Raw genomic sequence first — 10,829 nt, 5'->3', positions numbered from 1 at the left:
GCCAACTACATATTATCATGACTGTGGGAAGAAGCGACGGTGAGAGACGATGGATGACTTACGAACCCGTGGACGTAATGATAGAAATTAGTTTTATGTCCTCAAGAGAGATGATACCAACGGCTGATTTTTTTCTGTATCGTTGTCCCAACGTTCTCTTCGTCTGTTTTTTTTTTTCGATTTAACGATGCCATATATGACAAACAGGAAAGAAAAACTTCCGTCGGCGCCGTCGTCGCGAGCTCCGACGCGCGGCTTATCAGCCGGCGAGGCCGTAAAGTTGGCCGAAGTCAAATTCCGTCGTTCGTTCGTCGGTCCGAGTAGCCGACGGGTCGGCCATTCGGCCCACCGCTCTTCGGAGACAAGCGACCGAATTCCCTGCCCAGTGATTTCGTCCAGCATCGAATCACACGCACACAGAGTCGAACTGACAGAAGAGAGAAAGCCTCAAAAGTTGCTTTTCGTATCTCCCCAGAAAGAAGGAGGAAAAATGAGACGAACACCTGATAAGATGATAAGTCTAGTCATAAAATTTAAATCAGCCGCATCGACTTCTTTTATTCGCCTATCGTGACTTCTACGAGGTGTCCGCCGCCCGCCACTGTCTCGAGGTGATTCTTTCATTCGGCTATCGCGGCAAGCGACGTCGCGTTGGAGAAGCCCTCGGCCGGCCGGCCAGCCAGTCAATCAGTCGGTCGGTCGGTCAGACGGTCGATTCACTCACGTCCCGCTCTCCGGTGTCGTTACGGATTTGAGAGCTGAGGACGGTGACGCGTTGATTTGACTTCGAGCCCAATTAATCAAAGCGATTCCCGCCGCGCCGATCTCCTTATCGTAGCTTGTCGGTCCCATCACGGCAATCTGTATAGATTGCGTTCGGAGGACGTCGGAAACCGTCATTATACTTCTTACAGACATCGTGAAGGGTCCTTCTTGGTGGGAACTTACGACTTGCGTCGCCGGCGGGATCTGCGGGTCTCCGCCTGAGAGATTCGTTGCATCTTGAGAGCTCGGCATTGAACATGCTGGGAGGGTTCAGCCCGAGGGATTGATTTCTGACTATTGTCAGAAAACAAGTATCCGGGTCTCTCGACCCCTCAGATAGCGTCGTCTCGCGCCCACGGGAAGACGAGCCTACGGGAATTCGCTAGCGAATGGGGAAATTATTGGGGAGTCTCCACGACTTCCTCGTTCTTCTCGGAGAGGCGAAGATTCGGGAACTGATACTGCATGCCGACGAATTCATCTGCAGCGCTTGTGCCTCAGCCGCTACAACGCTATCTGATTCTGTAAGCGACGAGGACCCGTGTGGCGAGCGGTATCTTCTCATCATTGTTGAGTTGTGGAAAAACAAGAATAAAAAAACGGCGTTCCGTGCTTCAGATTGGAGTTCTGTGGCGAAGTGTTTTTCCCCGTGTCGTCGCCAAGACGCGCCCGGGTCGTGACTGAGCAGCTCCTCCGATGATTAATGATCGAATAGATGAATGGATGGATGAATTTTGAAGATTGATGTTCCCTACCGAATAACTTAATGATAAGCGCTCACGATTACCGTGACGCTTTCTGGTCGCGGCAAACAACGTCAACTGAGTGAGCAGCGCCGACGGCAGTACCGCCGGATTTTTCAACGAAATTGTGACATAAAACATCGAGCTCAGTCGAGCGGATGCCAATCCTAATTTTCGTCGTTGAGAAGGACGGCATCTCATTACAAAGTCAGGGGAGGAATTTCACGGCGCTTTTCGTGGCTCAGCTAACGAGAAAATAAATAACGGAGCGTCTGGTGTTTGAATTATTGTTTCTCTTCTCATTTACTCAAGTTCTCCCCTTTTGTTCCACAGCGGTCGGAAATGCTGGAGATCTCAGATCCGGACCTCGGTGATGGAGGTTTGGACGGTAACGGCTTTTCGGAGCTTTCTCAGGACGACAGCGCTCCCGATTCGGCATTGCTCGCAGCCTTCCAGGAAAAAGTACACCAGGCCGCGATAGCTTGCAGTCAAGCGAATTTCGACACCGCGGTGCGACTCTACACAGCTGCGCTCCAAATAGATCCTCGGTAAGTAGGATTGAGGGGGAGAGCTTTCTGTCCGAACCTTAGGGATCTAGAGAGGGGTTCAATCGAATAATCCTGTAGTAATGATAATCCCAAAAATAATCGAATAATTCTGCCAAGTGACCCAGACGATGTCAATGACGGCGAGGGTCTTTTCCATCAACAGCAATCATGTCCTGTACAGCAACCGATCAGCCGCCCACATCAAAATGGGCTCTTTCCATGCGGCTCTGGCCGACGCCGTCCGCGCTAGGGAGCTGAGTGCGACATGGCCTAAAGCGTACTACAGGGAAGGAATAGCGCTCCAACATCTCGGTCGTCATTCTGAAGCTCTGGCAGCTTTCGCATCGGGTTTGAGTCAGGCGAGTGAAGTTCCATCTGGGCCTCCCCGAGGGTCTTTTCACCTGAGCTCCAATAAAAGACTAAATTTTTCATCCAGACTAATTTTTCGCTACTCATCTAAAATCTTTTGTCTTCCCCGAGCAGGATCCCAAGTCCGAGCAGATGTTGGACGGCCTTATAGAAGCGGCGCTGAGCTCTCCGTTGAAGACTACATTCGAGCCCATGTATCGTCAGCTGCAAGCGATGCGAATGGACCGTCAGGCGTTTGTGATAACCTCTGTGATAGGTAAGATCGATTTTCCACGAGCCCTCCCACAGAAAATCCCTGAATCCCACCGGGAATAAAGTTAATAATGCTATAAGATTCAAACTGACGTGACTTTTGGGATCCCTCTGACCCTTGGACATGACTCGATTCTAGGCCAAGAACTTCTTGACGCTCAAGAATTCGCTCCGGGCGCCATCGTCTTGGAAGCGGCGTTACTCGTCGGCTCCACGGCGTCGCTGAAATTGAGGGGATCCGTCCTCTCGGCTCTCAGCTCTGCGTATTGGGCTCTGAACGACGTCGATAAAGCCATTTCCTACATGCAGCAGGATCTCACGGTGGCGAAGGCTCTCAACGACATCCCTGGAGAATGCAGAGCGCATCATAACCTGGGATCGGCGTTTTTTTCCAAAGGCTTCCTCAACGAAGCCCTCCAAAGCCATAAAAATCAACTAGTCCTCTCGATGCGGGTTAAAGATACAGTTTCCGCCGCTCAAGCTCTCACCAGTCTCGGACACGTGTACACGGCCCTCGGAGATCTCGGTATGGCGTTGGCGAGTCACCAGCAGTGCGTACAGCTCATTCGGGAAAACGGTGATCGTCTCGAAGAAGCTCGCGAGACGGGGAACGTCGGCGCCGTCTATCTGGCGATGGGCGACTTCGACAACGCGGTTCAGTGTCATTTCACGCACGTGGCAATCGCAAAGAGCATCGGCAACCAGACGGAGGAAGCGAAGGTGAGGAACTTCGATCCTGGTTTCTTTTCCACGATCGATTCCATCCGTCCACGAGACTCAGGGCGACTCATGATTCCAAACGTGATGATCCTCAGGCCTACTCGAACTTGGGATCCGCGCATCATTTCCGGAGGCAGTACAACCGCGCAATAGAATTCTATGAGGAAGTTCTGCGTCTTTCCGTCGAAATCGAAGATCGAGCGTTGGAAGCTCGAGCGTACGCTGGTCTGGGACATGCCGCTCGTGCGTTGCACGATTCGGTGAATGCTCGACGCTGGTACGAGAAACAACTCGACCTCGCGTTGGCGAGCAAGGACAGGGTAGCAGAAGCACGGTGAGTTTGAACGGGCGGAATTTTCCGGAGCCTCCGGAGGAATGTTCGAAACCTTGATCCATAGACTGCAAGCCCGCGAAAGGTTGGAAAATGTCGCACCCTTTGCTGGCGGCGTCCAGCAAATTTTCCATTGTCGAATTTTCCAGGTCTCTGTCGAATCTCGGGACCGCTTTCCACATGGCCGGCGAGTACGGCGCGGCTCTCAAGCTCCACCAACAACATTTGCGGCTCGCTAGAAGTCTGGGCGATGTCCCAGCCATGGGGAAAGCTCTCGGGAACATAGGGAAAGCATTAGTCGGACAACGATGCCATAAGCAGGCCATAAAGTATCATATCGAAGAATTGCGACTCATGCAGGAACTCGGTGACCGAAGTCTCGAATCGACGACTCACGGACATCTAGCCGTAAGTTCTCCGACATCCTGGAAACTCCTTCGACCATGGCCGATAGAAACTTCGTACCTTCGCGGATAGAATTGTTCCTCGAATTCTTCCCTGACGAGTTTCAACTTTTTCAAGGGGGCTTATCAAGCGCTCGGAATGCATGAGCAGGCATTATCGCATCATCACGCACAGCTGAACATCGCTCGCGAACTCAACGACGCTCCCGGCGAAGCTTGTGCTTTGTGCAACCTCGGGAACTGTTACAGCTCAAAAGGAGAGTTCGCAAGAGCGATCCCCTACTACGAAAACTTCCTCCGGCTATCCCAAGAACTCGGTCTGACCACTAACGAAACGAGAGCCTGTCATTTCCTGGGGTACGCTCATTTCTGTCTGGGAAACCATTCTGAGGCCATAATCCACTACGAACGAGCTCTCTGTTTGAGCTCCGAAGACTCGATCGACTCGACAACACCGAATTCTTCACCGGACACCACGGTGACCACGGTCGATTCCGGCAGCGAGCACAGGCCGGGCAGCTCGAAGAGCTTCAGGTTGCTCAGTGAGAAACAGGATCTTAGTCGAGCCTACTGTAACCTGGGCCTCGCCCGAGCGGCAGTTGGGGACTTCAAGCTTGCCTTGGAGTGCCAACGGAGATTCCTAACCATAGCTCAAGCGACGCGTGACGTACAGGGTAAATTCCGCGCTCTGGGGAATATCGGAGACGTTTTCATGCGGATGGGCAACGGCCAAGAAGCGATCAAGGTGAGTTCGAGCGCCGGATCGTTCCCGATCGTGACATCGTTGGCCATTTGATTTCGAGAGTTCCGCATAAGGCTTCCGCATAATGAGTCCTGAAATTCTGAAGCCGAGCGTTCTCTCCTCCGAGTTCTAACACGATCAAGTGATTTCCAGGCCTATCACCAACAGCTGATATTGTGTCGCGAGGATCCGAGTCACAAAGATCTGGAAGCCAGCTCCTATTCCTCACTTGGGAACTGTCACCGGGAGATGAAGATTTTCGACAAGGCGCTCGTGTACCACGCCCAAGAACTGCAAATTCACAAGGAACTGGGGAACCTACAGGGAGAATGTCGAGCTCAAGCCAGTTTGGGTCAGACCCACACGATACTTGGGAACTTCGCCGAAGCCCTGCGATGCTTCCAGGCTCAGCTCGAGAAAGCGAGAGAGCTCCGCAGTTCTTCGCTGGAGTCACAGGCGCTCACCAATGTTGGGATTACCCGACTTCGGTTGGGACACTTCGACGAAGCCTTGGCGACATTCCAACGGCAAGCTGCTCTACTCGACTCGGTGTGTATCCCGCCTAATCGTTCTCGATTGCCTAACTAATCTGAGGTTCACCGACCCCTCTGGCGGATTCCCATGGGACAAGCTCTGAGGCTGGACTTTTTTTCCCAGATGGAAGGTCCGAACATGAGCTTGGAGCAAGCTCGTATCTCCGGCTATCTCGGCGAATGCTATCTAGGCCTCGGGGACTTCAAGGTTTGTTTGAACATTTTAGAAGGAATTCCTCTGCGGCACGAGTCTAGGAACGAAGTCATATCAGATTATCCCGCAGGAGGCCATCACACGTTTCCAACAATATCTCCGATCGTCGATACGCCTCAGTTCCCCAAAGGATCAGGAGCAGGCCTACCGAGGGGTCGGAAACGCGTACAAGAGCCTCGGTGACCTATCTCAAGCTGTGGTAAGCATCCTCAGTCCCAAGATGGGCTCAGGGCTCGGGACTCACGACTTTGACGTGCAGTGTGCAGTACTTACTTTTTGGGAATGGCCCGCTGAGAGAGAACTCCATTGATGGATTTTTCCTTTCACAGATGTATTTCGAGAAACGATTGGTGGTGTCTCACGAAATTGGCGACCCAGAGGTCAAATGCGGAGCCTACGGTGATCTCGGTGCCCTTCACGGGGAAATGGCGAACTACAGCCAAGCCATCTCCTGCCTGGAGCACAAAATGAGGCTGGCTGAGGACAGTGGAGACTTGATCTCCAGGGCTCAGGCAGCTGCTTCCCTTGGGAAAGTTTATGCCAAAATGCAAGAATTCGATAAAGCGGTCGAATGTCATCGGATGGATCTCCTCATATCCGAGGACAACACGCAGGACTTGCAGGGTCAAGCTCGAGCTCATTGCAACCTCGGGAATACTTTCGAGTTGATGAGGCGCTTCGATGACGCTATCCGCCATCAGGAGGTGCATTTGCGTCTGGCTTCCCAGCTCGAGGACAAGGCTGCCAAAGCTTTGGCCTTCAGTAGTCTAGGACGGATCTACCACGCCAGGGGCGACCTGGCGAAGGCAACCGAATACCTCCAACAGGTGAGGAGGATTATGAATGGGATCAGCAGGGAAGTCGTGAGCGTTTCATGTTCCTATTGTCAGGATCGGGCGAGCAGTTTTGGAAACGAAATCCTTTCCATCGCCAGGGTCTTTCGATGGCCGAATTGCTAGGCAAGCAGGACGAAGAGGCTCAAATCCGGAGACGTCTGGCATTCGCGCTCTGGGCCCAAGGGGATCTGGATGGAGCTTGCGTGGAGCTCGGGAAAACCGCCGATCTACTTGAAGCGAGTCGATATCTGCCTCACAGCGAAGCGGACCAAAGGGTAAGAGACAGTCGGACATGATATTTGTTTGCATTCGCCCGGCTCCGAGAAACGAGATCGGTTTTGCTTCTAGTCCTAGTTGCGGAGTGAAAAAATCCGTCTGACTCGGATTCGATTATTCTCCCGGTAGGCGACGTACGCTGCTCTTCAGCGAGCTCAAGTTCTGATGAACCGCCACGAGGACGCACTGACCACGGCTGAACGCTTGCGGGTCCGTTTCGACAGACATTCTCTCCGACACTCCAACACTCACGCGTTTCCCTGTTCCCAAGTGACCACCGAGGCGATCGTGGACACGGTCGACCGTCAAAAAGCTGCGGTTATCTACTTCAGTGTCGTGATGGGTTCGTTGTACTCGTGGCTCATCGTCCCGCAGAAAGGCGTCGTGAAGTTCGCCGAGACGACCATTTCCGAAGCGAGTCACCTTCAATCTGGAATCGACATTCCCGATATCGAGGGCCGCACGAACTTTGCCAAGAGGGACGATTTGATTCTGAAGCATTTGAACAGCGTCAAGGAAGCCCTGGGCGTCGGCTCCGATGGAAACAGTGGGCGCTCGGACGAAGATGGAACTGAATCCGATTCCGAAGGTTTCGGACGCTTACGACGGAATCATCTATTGAACAGCTCGAGCTACAGCCTGAGTAGTGTTTTCTCGGTGGGGAGTGTGAGCGTCGCGTCGGCGAATATCAACCGGAACGACACGATCAACCGAAATCGTTCTCCCCGCCCGCAATGGACCGGACCCCCAGCCCTACATGCGCTCTACGACATTCTGATCGCACCGTTCGAAGAGGAACTTTCGTGCGTGCACGAGATCGCGGTCGTTCCAGATGGCACCTTATATCTGGTTCCGTTCGCGATGCTCCGCGGTGAGAACATTTCCTATTTGGGAGAAAGGTTCTCGATAAGTATGGTTCCCTCAATAACGGCACTGAAAAGCGGCCAACGCGCGAAAGTCATCCGCCACGGAAACAACAACACGGCTAATAACCTGAACGGGGGGACCTGTGGGCCGGAATCAAACACCGCTCTCGTTATTGGGAATCCCCGTCTCACGCCCGGAATGCAAAAGATGTTGGATCTGGGCGATATCCCGCGAGCCCACGAAGAAGCCGAACTCGTCGGTGAGCTGCTCATGACCGAGCCCCTCTTGGGACTCGAGGCAACGAAAGAGAACGTCATGTGTCGCCTGGAAAAAGCAACTATCATCCACATCGCCGCTCACATCTCGTGGAAGCTGCCCGGAATCGTCCTCTCGCTCGGCAGTAACGTACTCGAAGGAGAACACCCCTATATCGCAGCGGAAAACGCCGAGGACGACGACGAGGAGGAGATTCCCGTTTCGTCCGAGTTCCTGCTCAGTCCTCAGGATCTGAAGAGCCTCCAGCTCCGGGCCAAGCTCGTGGTTCTCAGTTCTTGCCACACTCGATCGGAGCACGGTGAGATCAGAGAAGAGGGCCTCACCCAGATTTCGAAGGCTTTCCTCGCGGCCGGTGCGCAATGCGTGATTCTCTCCTTGTGGCCCGTGACCGATACCGCGGTGAAAATTCTCTACAGAACCTTCTATTCGTCGCTCCTGCAGGGCTCGAAGGTGGCCGCGGCCCTTGCTGAGGCCATGAGAACGATCCAGACCACGAAGCAGTTCGCTCATCCGGCGAACTGGTCGAGTTTCATTCTAATCGGCACAGATGTACGAGTGGCTTATCAGGCCGCTGCGATGGGTCAAGCTTTGGTGGAAATGCTCAGAGAACCGGAGAAGAGCCGAGATGCCCTCCGGGTCTGTCTGCACCTCGTCGAGAAATCTCTCCAACGAATCCACCGCGGACAGCGGAACGCTATGTACACAACACAGAAGTCCATAGAGAACAAGATCGGCTGCTCGGTATCAGGCTGGAAGGAATTGCTCATTTCCGTGGGATTCCGATTCGAACCCGCGGCAAATAATCTCCCGGCAGCCGTGTTCTTTCCTCAAGCCGATCCCGGGGACAGGCTCAATCGATGCAGTTCGAACCTCCAGGCGCTCCTGGGACTCTCGGCGCAAACCCAAGGCGCCATTGCCAAGGTCATGTCGAACGGAGAGCTCATAGATGACATCGTTCATTTGATGAGACGTGTTGTCAGCCAATTAGGGGAGGCACGCGTCGAACAGAGCGTCGAGTGTCCGGTCAGCGTGAAGCTGTGGAGTGTTCCGGGCTGTCACGAGCTGCTGGCGTCCCTCGGATTCGACCTCATGGAAGTGGGACGAGACGAAGTGACGCTCCGGTTGGATCGAGCCGCGAACCCGAGGACGATAGAGTTCGCTTTACAGGCTCTCCAAGCGCTTCTCGATCCTCTCGATCCTCAGGATGAGATCCACAGTGTCCAGGACGATCCCGAGAACAGTGTGAACACCGATGAAGACGACGGATCGCTTGGGAGCCATGCATCGCTGCGCGCGGAGCCTTCGGCGGACTTCCAGCCCGCCCCGAGCTCGATGAGTCGGCGGAGCCGGATAATCAGCGTCGGTGACGGTGCTTTCTCCCATTTTGTGAAAACTCGAGGGGAACCCGACGGTTTGAGCGCGACTGCCGGCTGCATCGAGGTCGATGGCTCCGCTGAGCATCCCCGTCGTCCGAAGAGCAGCAAGTCGAACTGGAGTCTCAAAGAAGAACACATCTACGCCTCCGCTAGCTCTCACGGATCGCTCCAGGACGAAACTCTTCGGTCACGGATCGACGCTTTATCTCTGCGTGACAACTTGGGAGAACAGCGCAGAGGCAGGAATATGAACGAGCGAGTCCTCCCACACCACGATAACAGAGCAGACGCTGGCATCGGTTTGGCTCCCTCATTTCTGAACATATTGAGAAGTGATCTGAGACACGTTCACGCACCCGTGGCTCCGAGTCTGCTGACAGGTCCGCCTGGACCAGAGCCTCCTCGGGCATCGCGACCTCCCCCGCCACCCCCACCGACAGAAAGACTCCGGGGCAGGGCTCCTCTGAGAAGCATAAAAAGGAGCACTGTTGAGAAGGGTTCATTGAAAGAATTGAACCGCAGTCCAGATTCGGAAGAAGACAAGACCATAAGTTGCTTCACGAGATCGGCCAGTGAGGTTCGTCGACGATCGGGGATTTTCTCGGCGTCTGTTTTTGGCAGGAGCAAAGATAGTCTCGTGTGAAAGTTCCCTCCTAGGTGATCCTCGAATGAATCTGTAGACCTGCTGTATCGATATAGCGTTTAGACTAGGTACGAAATCTGTAAATAAAGTATCCACGACTGTACACTCGATCGAAGCCCCGGAGTGATTCTTGTCCGAACGATTGGCGCTTAATGATTGTCTATCATTATTATTATTATTGTTGTTATCAGCCGGCTCATGTGGTTTTCGGGTATCCGGGCTGATGGGTCGCAATCAATCCGGACGGGGCAAGCTCGAATCGACCGGCTCGGAATGAGCAGGTGGGACATTTCATGTGTCGATTGAAGGAATCATGAGCTCATTGATGTCACCCGGCGGTCAAGAAATCTATTCTGACACCACTAAATCACTCGACTCACTCTAATTTCGCCGGAGTCGTGACTCCCGCCATCTGGCCAGTGCCACAAAAGTCTGCTCAAAAGTCTAGCTGTCCAGAGGTATGTGAACATGCGGGCTGGAATGACTGTTACTTTTGCTCTTGTTTCGCTCTTGGTTTTTCAATCGGTCCTTAGTTGTGCTCCGCCATGCGAGGTGAGATTCATGATCTGGTAGAGGTTCCCGACCTACCTCAGGCATATTTCGACTTTCAGCTGCAGGGGGAGGGGATAACCTTCGGAGCAGTGACGCTTTCGAAATCGAGCTTCCATATTACGGCTTGTTCGCGCAGGTGTGTGAGGAGAACGTAGACTGCTGCAGTCTGGTGTGCAGATTCAGAGGGAATGGAACGAAGATGTGCATGTACGATATCGGGTACGACAGCGAAACTCTGGAACAATGCAGAAACTGACACGACAGTCCTCGCCGAGAGGATTTCCTCCCTAATTGAGTTTGCAATAAAATATCAGGATTCTGGAGCTTATATTCTTTGAGTGATCGTGATCTCATTTCGTCTAAGATCAAGAAGGGGGCCTCA

General features: G+C 53.4%; 1 protein-coding gene across 1 annotated transcript; it reads left to right on the top strand.

Annotated features, from left to right (window-relative positions):
- Positions 1 to 1,154: 1,154 nt before the first annotated feature.
- LOC100898361 (tetratricopeptide repeat protein 28) lies at positions 1,155 to 9,895 on the top strand. The gene is made up of 14 exons (XM_029111834.1): positions 1,155 to 1,289; positions 1,842 to 2,056; positions 2,220 to 2,415; positions 2,540 to 2,681; positions 2,817 to 3,397; positions 3,493 to 3,731; positions 3,878 to 4,136; positions 4,251 to 4,877; positions 5,028 to 5,423; positions 5,532 to 5,615; positions 5,692 to 5,820; positions 5,951 to 6,448; positions 6,556 to 6,732; positions 6,863 to 9,895. The coding sequence occupies exons 1-14, from the start codon at positions 1,155 to 1,157 to the stop codon at positions 9,893 to 9,895; spliced, it is 6,711 nt and encodes a 2,236-aa protein (XP_028967667.1).
- Positions 9,896 to 10,829: the final 934 nt, after the last annotated feature.

This window comes from Galendromus occidentalis, unplaced genomic scaffold (assembly GCF_000255335.2).
Source record: "Galendromus occidentalis unplaced genomic scaffold, Mocc_1.1 scf7180000077471, whole genome shotgun sequence".
NCBI classification, from domain to species: domain Eukaryota; kingdom Metazoa; phylum Arthropoda; class Arachnida; order Mesostigmata; family Phytoseiidae; genus Galendromus; species Galendromus occidentalis.
The sequence above is the reverse complement of the archived record's forward strand: the minus strand, read 5'-3'. Positions and strand labels throughout refer to the sequence as shown.